Genomic DNA, 18,851 nt, shown 5'->3' on the forward strand with positions numbered 1-18,851 from the left:
GGAAAATGTAGATAACTTACCATCTTATCTGCTTCTGGGTCCCTGATAATTTTGCCTTGTTTTCCCCATTTTTCAGAGTCTCTTTACGTTTTTGTTATATAAAACATCTAGGGATTTTAGTACTTCTTAGTGGGAGAAATAGAGTAAATTACACAAAACTTATCTTTTTGAAAATGGTATTTAGTTTACTTTAGATATAAGGAAACAGCAGGTAATATTCTTCTGGAATCTTATAGTCTGTATGAGAGATTGGGCTTCACTTTCTACCTTGAGAATATAGACCTAATTAGAGATGTCATTCTCTATACACATACAGAACAAACTGAGTCTCTTATGTCAAAGATTAGAATCATTAGTACTTCAATGAGGATGTAGATGTCATTCTTATTCACAAGCAACCTGCTGATGTGCAAAGATACTTTATTTCATCAACATTCCACTTACATTTCTTTTCCCCCTTCTTTGGAGTGTTTTAAATACTAAAGTGAACATTTATATGTTGAATAAACTATTTTGAATAGAGTCAAACTCATGTGAATGCTGCCATGGTTTATGTCCTGTGCCTGTGGTTTATGTCCAGCCAAAGTCACACTGAAGCCCTCTGAGCCACAGGTAGAGCATTTAAGATATGCTCTGTTAGTATATGTTCATCTGGCTCCTCAGAGAGCAAACACTGAAGTCCCACAGGTAACTGGAACCATTTCCCCAATCCATCTTGCCTTTAAGTTCCTCTCCTGCTGTACCTGGGACAGAACTACAGTACTGAAGATCTTTGGAATGCCTTTAGGGTCCTTCTCCCACTGTCTTCATAAATAGCATCTGTCTTCCTTCTCTCCATACTAATCTACTTATTACACATTCTCTTAGTCACAACATACTTGATATTCTCTGCCATGCTAGTTTATTATTTTTTCCAACTTGGTGAGGCTGAGAATTTTTCAGCTCTTAAACTTCTAAATAATTTTTAATGATAAATTATACTTTTAATTAATTTTTCCTTTCTTCTTTTACTATAAAAAATTAAGAGAAGACATGGCATAACCACGACATATATTTTAGAAAATTATACAACCCAATATACTATTTCATCACACTTAAGTTTGACTTCTAAAGATACAAGGATAGAAACACTCTTCAGCAAAATTGTTGTCACTTTACAGCAAGGAAGGGCTTATCAAAGTTGCTATGACATTCATTAACTCTCCATCACAATGGACTTTACTGTTCATATTTTTGCAAAGATTTGATCACAGTCTTGTAAGTAACTCCCATGTATATTGAGAGATTTCACATGGTTCCCCTCTTCTTCTGGGCCATTACTATAATTGAAAATTTCAATTTGGGCTATTCAGGCTTTTTATCATGTTACTTTCAGGCTCTTTCAGTCACTATGTCATTCCAAAACTGTTTCTACATTTTTAAATATTGTTGACAGCGGCATCCCACTTCTGGTACTAATTTTTGTATTGGCCAGCTCATACTACAAGAGCAAAAGATTTTTGCATGAGTAATTTTAAAAATGGGAGACATTTATTTGTCACATTTCTGGGGAAAGTCAAATGTGATATCAATGCCAGATTCGGTGGATGAGGGCTCTTGTTATAGTGCCCTGTATGGAGGAAAGACTGGAAAGGGAAGAAAGAAAAGCCTAATGTGGAGGAAGACAGAGTAAAGATAAGACAGATCTTTGAAGTTTCCTGTGTAAAGACACTAATTTCCTTCCAAAGGTGGATCTATTAGCACCTTTGTGTGTGGACCAAGTTATTATGTTCACACTCAATGGTAAATTCCTAGAAACATTTTAGGCATAGATTAAACACTCAAAAGTATCTGAAAGGAAAAATAAGTAAGGAGTAAAAGGATCAAGAGAATTAAAACAGAACAGATGTGTACAGTATCATGGAACGAAAGGAGAAGAATATACTAAGTAGGACAGGATTGTAAACTCTGTTCATCACTGCTGAGAATCAAATTAAGATGATAACTGAAAGATGTTCATTCATTGTGGCAAGCTAGAAGTCATTGTTATAAACCAAGTTGTTTAAATATACTGTTGGAGACAGAAACTTGGTTTATAAGCTTACAAAGACTTTCTGTTTGATTCCTTAGTATACTGGCTCAACTACTTATAGTGATGCCTCCATCTTGAATCACTCAGTGCTTAAACTCTTGACAAATTAGAGGTAGAGGTTGATGGTGGCTGAGCTAGATTCTCCAGTAATCAACTGCCCACAGATCAAGTTGAACAAATTGCCCTAACAAAAAAATACATGTATAATAGTTTAAAAAATCTAGCTGATAAAGTATAGTTTCTGATTTTAGAATAATAAAAAGAAACACTGAAAAAGCCAAGAAGGAAATAGATGGTCATGTCACTCCTTCACCAACTTCACACAGCTAAGCAAAGAGAGTGAGAAAAAAGTTTAATCCAGGCTTTAAACTTGAAGCCCAGTACCAGCAATGCCTTGGTGAAATCCAATTCCAGGCTGATCCTCATGATTGCTACAGGAAACTGGTAACTGCAACCAGACTTGCTATACTTGAATTAGCCAGGTGGCCTGAGGGACTGCTGCCACCACTCCTCCCCAACCTTGGATAGTGGAAGGGGGAGTAAGACTCTATCCCCCAGGAGCAGGGCACAGGATTTTGCCTTCATGATTGGTGTCAAGTGCACCATTGCAAGACCCTGGCACCAGATGGACACCAAAGGCCACTCTTCTGCAGAGAGTGCTTTAATACCTGCCTGGCATTGGCAGATACCACATACCAGTGGGATATAGTCTAGTTTTGGTCTGTATTATTTCCATCCTTGAAGTGGGCCTGGCTCACACCTAACCCCCAGTAGGCATAGTTCCCTGAAATTTTGAGACTGGGTCTCACCTAATTTAGTGATAGACTTGGAGATAAAAGCACTGCCCTCATTAATACTACTAAAATATTGGACAGGATGGTGTGGAGCAAGGTTCTATTACCAAGGTTATGTATAGTAGTTTGTCTTAGAACTCAGGGCCAGGCTGGATAAGCCTAACAGTGAGCAGATGCTAAAATCGCACACCCTCAGGTTAATTCTCATCCTTGCTCCTTTGAACAGTAGTTGTTTTATTCCAGATAGAGACCTGGCCTCAGTCTACCAGATTTCTAATCTGTCTCATGTGACCAATTGCTGGTTTGCAGTAATCTTGGTCCACAAGTCAACTTGAGAAGTAAATAAAGGGTGTGTCTTGGTCCTACCCAGCACTTCACTTGTCTCAGTGAACTTTGGGTTTGGGATGTGACAGCATTGTAGCATTCATGATCATAGATCTAGTATGGTGACCTGAGGATAGTCACTTCATGGTGATTCTTCCCAGAGCAGAGCAGAATTCTTTCAGGAGACAGGTGACTGTTGATGAAGACTCTATGCCCCCCAAACCCCAAAAAGAAGCTTGCAAGGAGAGATCCTGTAACACCCAAGTCAAAATGGCAATCATCCAGAATACAAAGAATAATAGGGGCTCATTCAATTTATGTTGAACACTTTAACTATAGATTGAGGTCATATTTATATCTCGGTTGCCCTCTACTACTAAAATGGTCACAACACATGAAAGGCTGACTCCATAGAAAATAAACCCATATGTGTACAGTCTTCTGATTCTTGGCAAAAGTGCCAAAAATATACTTTGGAGAAAAGACAGCCTCTTTAATAAATCTGTTGAGAAAACTCAATATCTACATGTAAAAAGTTGAAATTAGATTTCATACTGGACAAAAATCAACTCAAAATGAATCAAAGGCCTATGTATAGTATCTGAAACTTTGAAACTGCTAGAAGAAAACAGGGGACATACTTCAAGATATAGGCACTGACAATGACTTCCCAGAAAGGGTACTAATAGCTCAGGAAATAATAGTAAGAATAGACAATTTGATAACATCAAATTTAAAGATTTTGTAAATTAGAGAGAGAATCTACAGAATGGGAGAAAAACTTTCTCAGCTACACTTTCAATAGAGTCTTATTATCCAGAATATGTTAAAAATTCAAACCTTTTAAAAAGCCACCCCCTCAATCACTAAATGAGCAAATGAACTGAACAAACATTTCTCAAAATAAGTGCAAATGGCAAAAATTTATATAAAAAATGTTCAACATCTTTAGACATCAGGGAAAAGAAAATCAAAACTACATTAAGATCCTGTCTTGGGCTGGAGTTGTGGCTCAGTGGAAGAGCACTCGCCTAGCACATGTGAGGCATCACATAAAAATAATTAAATAAAATAAAAGTATTGTATCCAACTACAACTAAAAAAATAAATATTAAAAAAAGATCCTTTCTCGCCCAAGTCAAAATGACAATCGTCAAGAATACAAATAATAAAGATATTAAAGATGGAGGGGACAAGAAAACTTATATTCTATTGGTGGGGATGTAAATTACTACAGCCTATGGAAATTCCGCAAAAAACTAAAAGTAGAACTACCATATGAGTAGCTCTACCACTTTTCAGTACATACCTTAATAAATAAAAAGGCAGTATACTATAGAGATACCACATACTCATGTTAAGAACAACACGTAGCCAAGTTAAGGAATTAGACTATGTGCCCTATAGTGGATGAATGTGTAAAGAAATATGGTATGTGTAAACAATGGAGCATTGCTCAGTTATTTAAAAGAACATCACCTAGTGCATTGGTACACACCTATAATCCCAGAGGTGCAGAAGGCTGAGGCAGGAGGATAGAAAATTCAAAATCAGCCTCAGTAACAGTAAGGCATTAAGCAAGTCAGTGAGATCCTGTCTCTAAATAAAATACAAAATAGGGCTGGGGATGTGATTCAGTGCTTGAATGCCCCTGAGTTCAATACCAGTACCCCCAAAAGTAAAAAGTAAAAATAAAAGAATAATATCATTTCATTTGCAGAAAAATGGATGGAAATAGAGATCATCACATTAAGCAAAATAAGCCAGACTGAAAAACAAGTAGTGTATATTATTTTTCTTGCATATGTGCAATCTTCAGGAAAAAAGTAAGATGACATGAAAGTAGAACAGAGACTGTTAGAAAAGAGGAAGGGGATCAGGGTAATGTCAGAGAAGGTAACTGGGGGTGGCTATGATCAAGCATATTATACACATGTATAAAAATGCAAGGTGAAGCCCCTTATTCTGTATAATTAATATACACTAAAAATTAAGAAAAACGATGACCAAAAGGGCACTTAGTCAGGCATAGAAAAGCAGACTACATCACATACCAACAGGCACCAAGAACTCTCAAGGAACCACAGCCCCAACTAACAATCAAAATAAAATCCAGAAACTGTCCAGCAAGGGCAAACTCTTACATAGAGAATTTAACAGATATACAAATAAAGGACATTCAGTGATCTCCAAGAGGATGAGTCAGTACTCTAACAAAGTCTTAACAGAGAGAAGAAAGTGATGAAAAAAATCAAACAGAAAATTTTGAGCTGAAAAATAAATGAAATTAAAAACAGGAAAGAAAAAAATGATAGTAGAGTATATCAAACAAGATTAGTGAGCTGGAAATTGGGCTACGTGAAAGTACATAGTTAGAGGAGAAAGAAGGAAAAAGAATACAGAGGAATGAAGATATTGTGGGAGCCATGGGATAGCATTAAAAATCAAGTATTTAGGATATTAGCATACAAGAGAGACATGATAATACCCAAGTTTTGGAAAACTTATTCAAAAAGATAACAAAACTTCCAGTCCTAGACAAGGGCACAAATATCTGGGTTCAAGGAAGTCAATCAAAAGTCAGGTATAACTCAAGTCTAAAACCAGTAGTATTGTAATAAAGATCTCAAAGTGAAAGATTAAGAGAGGATGGATACTCAAGGCAGCAATAGAAAAGAAATTAAAACCATGCAACTTGTGCCCCAACTTCCCTGACAGCAAATTCTTACAGAGAAACCTATCAGGCCAGGAAATAGTAGCATGAAGGTTTTCACAGTGCTGAAGGATAAAATCTGCCAACTAAGAATACTGTACCCAGGAATGCTTCATTTAGAAATGATGGAGCAATAAAGACATGCCCAGACAAACAGAAGCTGAGATGTTATATATCCACCAGACCTAACATACAAGAAATGCCAGTGGGAATTCATCAAACTGAAAGTGATTGTTATTGCTAAGAAGAAAACATGAGATGATATGAAGCCCACTGGTAGGAGTAATTGCACAGACAAACTGAAAATGCTGTGACTTTGTAAACATGGTGTGTAAGCCACTGATATCTTTACTATGAAGACCAAAATTTTAAAAAAAAACATTTCAGGATGATATGTAGTCTGAGTATAATGATGCACACCTGTAATCCCAGCAGCTCAGGAGACTGAGGCAGGAGGATCTCCAGTTCAAAGTCAGCCTCAATAAAAACAAGGTGCTAAGCAACTCAGTGAGTCCCTGTCTCTAACTAAAATGCAAGACAGAGCTGGGGATGTGGCTCAGTGGCCAAGTACTCCTGAGTTCAATCTCCATATTAAAAAAAAAGATATGTAAATAGGTACATCAAAAATTCAAAATGCAGGAACTAAGGTAGAGCAAGGTTAGAAATTTTAATTAGTATATTTTCTCTTATCTTTAAAATTATATTGTGTTGTTATCATTTTAAAATAACTCTATAAAATCAAAATATGGTGTTGTGAGCATCAAGGTAGCCACCAAGCAAAAGTCTGTAATTGAAAAACTAAAAAAATTTTATATATATATATATATATATATATATATATATATATATGAATCAAAACATATAACTAAGTATCTAAACATAACAGATGACTATAAGAAGAAAGAAAGAACTATAATGAAATTTAAAACCACATTATTAAATGGGATTTATTAGTCCTTACTCATGGATGATTACCTCGAATTTAAGTGGACGCTCAAGTTTATTTTTAAATTGTTCTAATAGCAGGATTGTAATCTGCAGGAGAATCACATGCAGACCCTGGGCTCATTGCTTCTCCTTGAACATGTAGAGGTCAGATCGCAGATGACAAATCCATCTTCCAACTACCTTACAATGAAATCAAAAAACAACATATGATTCTTGGTGAATACTCAAATTATTTCCAACCATAGCAGAGGTCATTGCTGTGTTGTTTCTTAAATATGAATGCCACATTTGCGTCAAGTTGCCCAATATATTTGAGTATTTGTTTAATTTTTTAAAATTTATTTGTTCTTTTTCAGCATATATAACAGTAGAGTGTATTTTGACATATTATAAATACATGGAATGCAACTTAGGATCCAATTCCTGTGGTTGTACATGATGTAGAGATTCATTGTGATGTATTCATATATGAACTTAGGTAAGTTATGCTAGATTCATCTCACTGTCTTTCCTATTTCTACCCTCCCTTCCCATACCTTCATTCCACTTTGTTTAAGCCACTGGACTTCCCCCTTTTTTTGTGTGTTAGTATCCTCATATCAAAGAGCACATTCAACTGTTGTGTTTTTGGAAGGATTGGCTTATTTCAGTTAGCATAATAGTCTCAGATCTATCCATTTACCAGAAAAATCATATTCATTTTTAATGGCAGAATAATATTCCATTATGTATATAATACATTTTCTTTATCCTTTCATCTGTTGAAGGGCACCCAGGCTGGTTCCATAGCTTAGTTATTATGAAATGAGCTGCTATAAACATTAATGTGGTTGTGTCACTGTATACTTACAGTGTATAAGCTGTATACACTGTACTCCTTTGTGTATAAGCTGAGGAGTGGGATCAATTGTCGGAGACCAGCTCCAACAGGGGGTCTCAGGAGACGAACGGATGGTGAGGAGTCGGCGAAAGAGGGGGTGGAGAAACAACACAGACACCAAAGTGAAGGTGTTGATCCCAATCTTTACTTGTGAAGTTGATCATATATACTTTTAATTTTGGCAGGCTTACAGTACTTTGTGGTTACAAAACAGGAATCATTATTCAAACAAAACAAAATATTATGTAGCTACAATTAGAATAGAAGAATGTATCTTGGCTTATGCATAAGCAAGCATTTGTACTTTCAGTTCGCGTTTTGCTTTGAGCAGTTTCTGCTTAGTTAACTTTTAATAATAGTTACAAATGTCCCAAACTATTGGCCTATACCTTGACAATTCTTTCTTGACTTACTGACTGGAACCGGTGCCATGGTTACGGCAAGGGGTTGACTTGTTATTACTTTTAATCAAACAAAAGTAAGAGCACAAACCATTGTGCACAGGAACAAGAACAAGTTGCCCAGTACTAAGCACTAATCTATCTTCTTAACATTAACTTTTCTTCTCTAGATTTTAATTTAATTTCTCAAAAACTTCCCTGACAGGAATACAGGGAGTTTTTCTTTAGACATTAACAATTTACACTCCACAGCTGAATCATTGCATTTAGAGCAAACAGATCTATGCTTTAGAAGTAGTTGCATTAATTGGGAAAGTCATGATTTTTCCTTTATACTTAATGGTCATATGAGAAATCCAAACCATACTTATTAAAGGAATACAAAAACAAATCAGCCCATTCCCAGAAACATACTGCGCTCCTCCAGAGGATGGACGCCTTGCGCCATCCACCTCAGTAGGGCCTTGCCATTGCCTGAGTCAGGGGAGGGGCGCAGCAATCAATAATCCAAATGATGGTTCCATTCCAAGTTTTCTGAGGACTTGCATGCTGCTTTCCAGGATGGTTGCATCAATTTGCAGTCCCACCCACGATTGGAATGTATGAGTGTATTTTCCCCTCACATTCTCACCAATATTTTTTGTTACTTATATTCTTGGTTCAAAAGTTACACTGGCTCCCACATCAGAAGTCTTCACAGTAAATGGACTGACCTTTATCAGATAGGACAAGTTCCAGTAGAAAGGCAATAATGAGCTAATTTCAATCCAGGGACTCAGTTTCTCTTCTATCATCAAACTGCACTTTTTTTTTAGAGACAGTGATGAACTAGTGAAAAATAATTTAAGACTCTCATGGCCAAAGCGAAGTTTTTAATCTAAAATATTATTCATGTGTGTAATAAATGGAAGAAAACATGAGGGAACTCAAATGCTGCAGGAAAAAAGTGGGATATATTTATTCATGTCACACAGTTTTCTAAAACACTAAATGAAAATAAGGTCTGTTAACATTTGTACATTTATATAAGTTCAAGTAAATGTTTTATATGTGCAATATTTTTAAGCATAGATGGTAGTGCCCAAGGACGAGATAAAAGAATTCTATTTAATTGTCTTAAAGAAAAATAAGTTTTATGTAAATTTAATATTCTCTAAGAATTTTACAAAAATGAACTGAAATGCTTTTCAAGTTCCTGTGACTTAAGTCTTCAGTAAATAAAACTAGCTTAATTTTTTTTATTTAAGAAAAATGTCTTCTTTTGTAACTAATTTGCTTTCAGAATTATATGAGCACCCATAATTTTTGTTCTTTTTGGGTCTTTACAACCATACTGAATGTTAATATCACACAACCAAAGAATAGATACACAAGTGGAAATGCAGGCTCTGTTACTTCATGTCTATCATAAACAGCAGTGAGAAAATAAGAAGTCACACCTATGCATTTTCACATGAAAAATCTTTGAGGGCAATTGAAAAAAAAACAAAACATCAATACAGGAAGCATCCTCTCTGCCTTGGTAATTTCTCCTTAAAAGCAGAATATTAATGCTGTGTTACTAGTGAAGACTCTAGACTTTTGTCACCCCAGAGAGTGGTACCAGCATAAACTATAATAAATAAATAAATAAATAAATAAATAAAGACCCTCTTTGGGCTTCTTTCTTTTTCTTTAAGCAAGGACATAAAATTTACATTTGAAAGAAGTCCCTTCATATCCAAAGGTACTAACATGTTTAGTATGATGAACTGGAAGTTTATGCTGAGGGAAAACTGTAAAAATAGCAACTTGATTCTCAAGGAATCAACATGCATTTAACTTTTTTATGAGTCTTACTCGGATGATGACTGCCTGATAGACAAACACTGTACACAGAGTTAACTGCAGATAATGGTTAGCTGTGTCAAATGTCATGGAACATTCATGAGTAATCCAAACACAATTGTTAAGAATATATAAATAAGTTTGTGAGAGATAAACGTGTTTAAATGAACTTTTGTACAATGATAATATTTATAATATGTCTTCTGCTAGAACATTTCCAGTTCTCATTCAAATCTCATATGAGGATATGAAAAAATACTAATTTGTTAATACAAATGTATCCTCTTATTAAAGAACATGTAAGGCATTTTCCTGTGTTAATGAACTTGATCAATGCTAAATCCAATAGCTGTATTATGACTAAGCATTTGCTTCACACAGCTAAAGTTACTGAGAGACAAAAAGTCCTATATATATATGAAAATTACAAGTAAAATATGTAAGGAAAACAACCATGTGAGAAAAGTGAATCAAGTATTTGTATTCATGTGGATCTTTGAAGTATAAAGGATTTGTTCTTCTTAAGGAAAAATGAGGATCATTTTTGCCCTAAGAATTATTGCTCATTCCATAAAGAAGAAGAGGACAAAATCTAAATAGATATAACAAAATTATAGATTTGTGAAAAAGAACCTTGAAAAATAACTCAACCTGTGTAAACTAGCTAATATTGAATAAATTAATTTATATTTTATTTTTAATGGCAAATCTTAATATAAAAAATGTTACAAATATAACAGCTAGTATGATCTCTGTTAAAATGACAAAATCTTATTCTAACATTGTCTTAAAAGGTAGATGTTTTTCTTTGTCTTTGAAATAACCCTATAAGTAATAAAGACTTTTGTGTTTCTTCAAAATGATTTCTTATGCTTCATGTTGTCTTTTATGAAGTCACGTAAGAAAAGGGGGCCTCCTCAGTGTTAAAACAACTTGGTTTTCATTTGGCCACTATATAATTTATATTTGCCTGACAATATTTTGTCACTTTAATATAGTTTCACAGTAAGATGTAATTGTTTTCAATGAAATGTTCTTAGCCTTTGGGCATTTTTGGCAACTTTCCAAAATCAAAGGCCATATTAAGAATTTTTGCTCTCACAATCAGTTTGCAAGCTTCCTGAGGATCTTGGAATACCCTCAAAGAAATTACTTTCTTTATATAAGAGAGATAGTAAACTAATTAGGGTTATTGGCTATGTTACATTTTCACAGGCAATGAGAAATGTTTCATATCTGCTGAGTCACATAGATAAATGTGATTAATATCTCAGATTGTATGAAATTCCTGAAAAATCTAATTGTGTCCCTCTTATCATTCCTAATATTGAGTATAATTAAGTTACCGGGTGTCCAAAGATCGTAAGAGAAAAGACTTTAAAATCAAGTCTGAAGGACTGCACCTAACTTCCAACTTAAAGTCCATCATGCTGCCTCTTATGAAATTTACTGAGGATTTGATAAAGAATGATGGGGGACGTAGGGAGACTCAGAATTCAGCAATGATAAAGTAGAAGAAAGGGAATGGTGGGTTTCAGGAAGAAGCAACCTACATTTTCATTCATGTCCCTTCACCAAACCTAGTTCAAATATTTTTAGAAAATTGAAGGCTTCTTCAGCTTGTACAATTTTCTCACATTTATTACATATTTGTTGTTCTTCTAAAGTTACAAGGACTAGCAAATACTTTAAAAACAATTTCAAAGATTACACTTGTCCTATAGAATCCAGAGATGTTAGGGGAAAGTGGAAGTTTTTGCCTGGCAGCTGGCTTGTGTTGAGAGCCACAGCCGAAGCGGGCCCTGAAAACTTTCAGCTGATTGGCTCATAGCAGCCCCAGCAAACTTTCAGCTGACAGCTGATTGGCTCATCTGCAGTGATGCTCATTGGGCTGTTTCCCCACCCTTTCAGATCACAGAGCTGCTCATTGGGGGACTCTTTTGGCTCCGCCCATGCGAACCAGACCATCGGCCTCAAGAGAGGGAGGAGTGGAGGTTGAGAGGCTCACCAGAAGATGGTGATGGAAGTTGGGCTCTGAGGGAATTCCTGAAGAGCTTGTGTGGTGTGGCATGTGTGTTCTAAAAATAAAGTTAATTTCTGCTTGACAAGTGGCTTGTGAATTGTGCCCAGCCAGACTGCAGCATTTGGTGGCCTGCACAAGGAATGACTGAGGGTAAGTGATAAGGTAAACTGCTCGCCCCTGAGGGCATGGGAAGAGGATGGATAGCCATTTTAAGATTCTTCTTTCATTTTGTTTCACTTTTATTTTAAGTTGCCTGTCCCTGGAGATGAGTGAGATGGAAGAAAAACTGCTCACATCTGAGGAAAAACTATTTGCGTCTGAGGAACAGATAGGGAGAAAGGATGGATGGACATTTCAGGAGGATAGAAAGGCTGATATAATGAATTTTTGTTCCATTTTTGTTTCATTCTATTTTGGGTTTTTTGGTGTTAACTTGTTGGGTTGTGTTACAGTTATAGTAGAACTATGGGATCAGAAATTAGTAAAAAACAAACTGAAAGAGTGTTAAGTAAATTGTTAGAGGAAGGAGGTACCCCAGTAAAATCAAGAACAGTTAGGGCATATGTTGATACAACACAAAAATGTAGCCACGGTTCATTAAAGAGGGGTTATTGAATATATCACAATGGAACCATCATGGTGAAGATTTAAAAAGGATAGAAAAGGAAAACCCAGGAACTCTGTCAGTTGGCACATTGCCATTGTGGATAATGATACGATTTTGTTTGGCTAATCCAGTGCAGATATGGTAGAGGACATATTAGATCAGGAAAAAGAGGAGGCCTCTCGAGATAGTCAGAAAGGGGAAGAAAGTTTAGAGCAGGATAAGCTATCAGGGGAAAAGTTACAACACTAGGCTGCTACTAACACCTTTCTATCACCAGAGGGCGTAAGTGTCCAACCAACAGCTCCACCTATGGAGACAACATATGCTGGGGGGCCCCCAACCCCCATAGTTGATAGATGGGATTCTGAGACAGGATCTCAAAGATTAGCATGCCCTGTATTTGAGTAAGCAGGAGGGCAGTGAATTCACCATGCTTTAGATTTCAAAACAGTGAAGTAGCTAAAAGAGGCTATAACAACCTATGGTCCTCAAGCACCCTTCACTATAAGCATGGTCGAATCCATTACCAACTTGAACATGATGCCAGCAGATTGGACTAGTATGTGTAATGCTGTGCTAAATGGAGGACAATACCTGTTATGGAAGGTTGCCAATGAGGAATTTTGCAACGAGATGGCTAGGTGAAATGCAGCAGCCAGTTATCCTCAGAAAAATCTAGATATGTTGTTAGGAAAGGGACCTTATGAGGGTCAGCAGCAACAAATTGCATATGATCCTGCCATATACTCACAAATTGCTGTAGATGCGGTTAGAACATGGAAGACTTTACAAGGACATGGAGGTTTACAAGGTCAATTATCTACGGTAATACAAGGAGATAATGAACCTTACACTGAATTTGTAGATAGGCTTATTCAAACAGCTACCAGAGTTTTTGGGAATACAGAACAAGCAATGCCATTAATAAAACAACTGGCTTATGAGCAAGCAAATCATTGGTGCAGAGAGGTCATGGAAACATGAAGATTTAAACACATATATTAAATTATGTAGAGACATTAATGAACAAGGGCAAATCTTGGCAGCTTCGGTACAACAGGCTTTAGATGTTAAAAGGAATTGCCTCATAGAAGGAGGGTTTAACAAAACTAGGTATCAAAGGAGTAGAATACCGGATATTTGCCCATGATGCCATAGAGGGAGACATTGGGCTAATGAATGCCATTCACAAAACACCATAGAGAGTACTCCATTAGCAAAAAATAGACAAGAACCAGGTGTTTACCCATGATATCATGGAGAATGGCATTGGGCTCCATTGCCAAAAAATGGACAGGGGGGCCCAGTGCTCCAGGGGCCACAACCACAAACATATGGGGCACTGGAGGAACCTAGCAACACCATCAGGGTAGTGCCCAGGACACATTATCCATCAGATCTCTCATCAGATGAGCCAGAGGGAGCGCAGGGTTGGACATCTGCACCTCCACCAGAGCAGTACTAACTCGAGATGGGAGTTCAAATCATTCCAACAGGGGTAAAAGGACCTCTTCCCCAAGGAATAGTAGGCTTATTATTGGGATGAAGTTCTTCTACTCTAAAAGGACTTATCTTCCCATAAATTTATGGGGACGAGATGTCCTAGATCAATTAGGACTAACATTAACAAATAACATCAATTTAAATGTGTCCACTATTATGGCTAGACAAGATTTTAGGAAAGGAAAAAGATTAGGAGAACAAGAACAAGGTATAGCAGCACCAATACAAATAGATCAAGGAACAGACAGACATGGATTGGATTTTCAGGAGGGGTCACTGAGACAATAAAAATTTCTTGGAAATCAGAAAGACCAGTATGAGTTTCTTAGTGGCCCCTGACTAAAGAAAAGATACAAGCAGCTCATGACCTGGTCAAACAATAATTAGCGGAAGAACATGTACAACCTTCTGTACCTCCCCATAATACTCCCATTTTTGTCATCAAAAAGAAATCTGGTAAATGGAGATTATTGCAAGATTTAAGAGCCATTAATAATGAGATGATTATTATGGGACCTACTCAATCGGCGATTCCCCAATTGTCCTCTTTGCCAATACCTGGTATGTTTTAGTTATAGATATTAAAGATTGTTTTTTTTCAATTCCAATTCATCCTGAGGATAGTTCACGTTTTGCATTTACTATCCCTGCACTGAATCATGAAGGTCCTGATCAGAGACATGAATGGAAAGTACTCCCTCAAGGGATGGCTAACAGCCCAACTATATGTCAAATTTATGTTAACAAAGTTATCCAGCCACTTAGAAATCAAAATCCCGAATTACAAATATTTCACTATATGGATGATGTATTATTAGCACACAAAACTAAAAACACATTGCTAGAATGTTATGCCACACTTACAAATTTATTAAAAATTATAATCTAGAGATAGCAATAGATAAAGTACAATTAAATTGTCCAATTAATTATGTAGGAGTTCTATTATCCTCAACCATGGTCCGTCCACCAAAAATTCAAATACGAATAGATCAACTCAAATCACTTAATGACTTTCAAAAGTTATTAGGAGACATAATTTGGATAAGGCCTTATCTAGGCATAGCAACAGGAGAGTTGGGACCTTTATTTGATATCCTAAAAGGTCCATCAAATCCAAATTCACCCCGCATGTTAACGCCTGAAGCAAGAAAGACATTAAAAATCATTGAAACATATATAGTAAATATGCATTTGGATAGAATTGATATAAGTCTGCCTTTATTATTTATTGTACTACCAACAAAAAATATTCCTACAGGAGAATTTGGCAAGAAGGTCCATTATTATGGATACATTTATCTTATTCTCCTATCTATTCTTACTAGGTATTCTGAAGCTGTAGGACAATTAATACTCAAAGGAATAAAAGCAGCAAAGGGAGTGTTTGGAATTTCTCCCAATAAAATTATTACTCCATATACTATGGATCAAATTGATGAGTTAGCTAATGAATTAAATACTTGGGCAATAATCATGTGCAAATCTAATGTTTCATTTGATAACCACTTACCATCTAATCCTTTGTTGTCTTTTTGGTCATCGCATCCTGTAATTTTTCCAAAAATGACAAGAAAAACACCTATCATGTATGCTCCAAATATATTCACTGGTGGGTCAAATAATGGTACAGCAGCAATAGTTACACCTGATCAAACTTTCACATTTTTAGTAACCAAACAATCAGCTCAAAAGGTAGAGCTTAATGCAGTATTACAAGCTTTTGTGATGTTTAAAGATTCTGTATTTAATTTATTTTCTGATAGTCAGTATATAGTTAATGCTATAGTATCCCTTGAAGATGCTGGTAGAATTTCCCCTTCCTCTACAGTTTTCTCTTTGCTTTCCACTATACAAAGACTAATATGGGACAGAAAATATCCATTCTTTATAGGACATATCAGGGCACATACAGGATCGCCTGGAGCCTTTAGTTTGGCTTGGTATATCTTCCTCCCTTCTGCTTGTCATGATAGTTCAGCTAAAATTTGGGGGCTAACAGAGGTGAGGCAAAGAACCTCACCCCCCAGCTGGTACAAAGACCTCTCCACAGATGTGGCTGTATACTGGACCGGTAGTCAGTGACAGGTAAGATCCAATTGCAGTGGTACCAACCTAAGACAAGAGGCTGACTCCTTGAGGTCAGCTCATCCGATAACGGGTAAGGAAAATATGTACTATTGGACAGCCTAAGGCAGGCATGGTCCCTAAGCCACATGCTTGTTGTTTAAACAGAGGGGGAGATGTTGAGAGCCACAGCCGAAGGGGCCCCAGCAAACTTCCAGCTGCCAGCAAACTTTCAGACTGCCAGCTGATGATTGGCTCACAGCAGCCCCAGCAACATCTAGCTGATTGGCTCCTCTGCGGTGATGCTCATTGGGGGACTTCTTTGGCTCCGCCCACGTGACCCAACCAATTGGCATCAAGAGAAGGAGGATTGTGGGAGGTGGTGAGGCTTGTGTTTGGGTGAGAGGGTTGTGGAAAGCCGGTGGTGGCAGTTGGGCTCTGAGGATTTTTCCTGAGGAGCTGTTTGTTTGGCCTCTGTGGTTCAAAAATAAAGTTTGTTTCTTTTGACAAGTGGCTCCTGAATTGTGCCCAGCCAGAATGCAGCAGACCTCTTTACCATTTCCAATCCCATAACTATCCCACCATACCTCCAAACAAGCCCCTCAACTTATCACCAGTCCTGCATAACTGAACACTTGCACACACCTGGAGAAGGTCTGAAGGGATGAGATGCTGCTGGTAGTACAGAAGGGTTTAGATTGTCCCTGATAAGGGTGAGCAGGTAACTACTAGAGAGCACAATGAATAGCAGATGGTACAGCAAGTCATGCGGAGACCTGTCAGAAACACAGTACCCTGCTTCAGAATTCTGGAATAAAAAAAAAAAAAGAAACACAGCTAGTGACGAAAGGAATAAAAGTTGATGTGTAAGATTAAATAAAGGAATTCTCCCAAAATGATGGAGGGGGGGAAACATAAAATGATAAATAAATGCAGGGAGGATGAGTTCAGAACACAATCAATCACCTATTTTTGTGAGAGTAGAGATGATGACCACTAAGATTATTGCAAAGGATGTTCCTCACTGTGAATACCAATCTCAGACAACCAGATAGAATCTAACTGTAACACAGAATGTGAATGCAATGAAATTGAGAATTCCAAGGGGCTATGAGCCTGCCCTAATAAAGTGCATAATTATGCCTAACCCATTTTTACTGGAAGTGATAAAGAACACTGTGGAAAATGGCAATGTTTTGAAAAAGTGTGAGACTGTGGAATAGCACTGCTCATCTTGGAAATGTGTATCTGTGTTTCACTGCTATGGGAATTTCACAGAGTATCATCTCAAAACTTTGCTTTAAATCTACCCAAAGATATGAGTGAAAACAGAACTTTTTATGCCCATGTGTGTTAGTACAACATCAAGACTTCCCTTATAATTGCCAGTCCTATGATTTCTGGGCAATTTTACGGGTTCTAGCAGGCTAAGGGTTAATGTTTCATTACCACGTTTTCATGTGTGGCTCCGGACTCATCAGAGATCTGAGGAGAAATAGCAGTAACTCATCACACCTTCACAATATTCAATACACATAGGGACTCAAAGATCTTCATTGACTGAGTTTGGGTTTGAAAAACACATGCACCAACCAAAACACATTGCAAATGAGGTCATTGTTGACACACAAAAAAATGTGTGCAGTACAACTTCCCACAAACACATTCACAGTAGAAGGACAGATTCATAGTCTCATTAAAGAGACAAATTCACATAATTATGGAACTTCTGTTCTAATATTGGTGCTGATTGTGAGGACAGTTTTGCTTCAACACTGTTGCTCAACTCACATGCTGTACCTACTAGAAAGGACATACTGACAACCTCCTGTCCACCCCATCCTGCTGGGCTGAGGTCCCAAAGAGAAAGCAAGGATGCAAGACATCCTTGTGTGTCAGCTGTGAGGTCACCCAGCATGGAGTTCAAAGGCACCACTGTTCTGCTCCTCTTTATAAAGGGAATTGTCAGGCTTCTCCCAGCACAGATTTGGGAGCAACTGCGGAACCTCCTCCAAGATGCTGGTGGTCCTACTCACAGTGGCCTTGCTGGCCCTGAGCCCAGCTCAGAGCTCAAATGAAGGTAAAAGCAAATGGGGATTGTAGAAACTTCTGTGGTTTAGAAAGCCACACTACAGAGAGGGAGGGAGAGGGAGGGAAGATTATGAGGACAGTACAACAGAGTTTTTATGAAAACTGTAATATGACATATGGATTTGTTTCATGCCAGGGGTTCAGACTTTTAGGTAAAGTTGGAACATCCCTATAAATTTTCAACTAGAAGCATGGAGATGTAAGTTTTGCATTTGAAGAAAGATTCTTCCATGTTGTCAGAGATGCAAGGAAGGTGGGAGACTGACACAGGGAAGCCTGCTGTGGAGACATTATTGTGTTCCAAGCAGACAGGCTGTAGGCTTCCAGGCTCTAGCAGATGCAGGACACAGGAAGGAGAAATCCCAACATCAGAGCTATGTCAGAGACAGAGATCCAGAGACTACACTGGACGCTGCCAAAGAGAGGGAGATAAATATCAGGGTCCAATTTCTCATTTATCTCTGACTTACAATCAGTATTTCAATGAGCTGTGTGCATGAAGTGGGCCTTAAAGTGCATGGAAGATTTCCAAACTCGAAAAATGAAGTGAAGAAGCACTAAGGGTTTCAAAGAGGTGGAAAAAAACCAAAATACCCACTTGT

General features: G+C 37.3%; 1 protein-coding gene across 3 annotated transcripts in view; it reads left to right on the forward strand.

Moving 5' to 3' along the window:
• Positions 1 to 18,851, forward strand: part of LOC144364932 (uncharacterized) — an 80,225-nt gene that overhangs the window by 57,934 nt on the left and 3,440 nt on the right. Inside the window, exons 8-10 of one of the 3 annotated variants that reach the window (XR_013423087.1) lie at positions 7,207 to 7,328; positions 11,870 to 12,131; positions 12,231 to 13,541. Coding sequence is in view for 1 of the 3 variants with exons in the window: in XM_078015233.1 (XP_077871359.1) it covers positions 18,233 to 18,238 (6 nt within the window). In the remaining 2 variants the exon portion in view is untranslated. Of the gene's footprint in view, positions 1 to 7,206; positions 7,329 to 11,869; positions 12,132 to 12,230; positions 18,239 to 18,851 lie in introns of those variants that run through there. The other 2 variants (XM_078015233.1, XR_013423085.1) reach the window with 2 other exon arrangements.

The sequence above is a fragment of the Ictidomys tridecemlineatus genome, chromosome 6 (assembly GCF_052094955.1).
Source record: "Ictidomys tridecemlineatus isolate mIctTri1 chromosome 6, mIctTri1.hap1, whole genome shotgun sequence".
Classification (NCBI taxonomy): Eukaryota; Metazoa; Chordata; class Mammalia; order Rodentia; family Sciuridae; genus Ictidomys; species Ictidomys tridecemlineatus.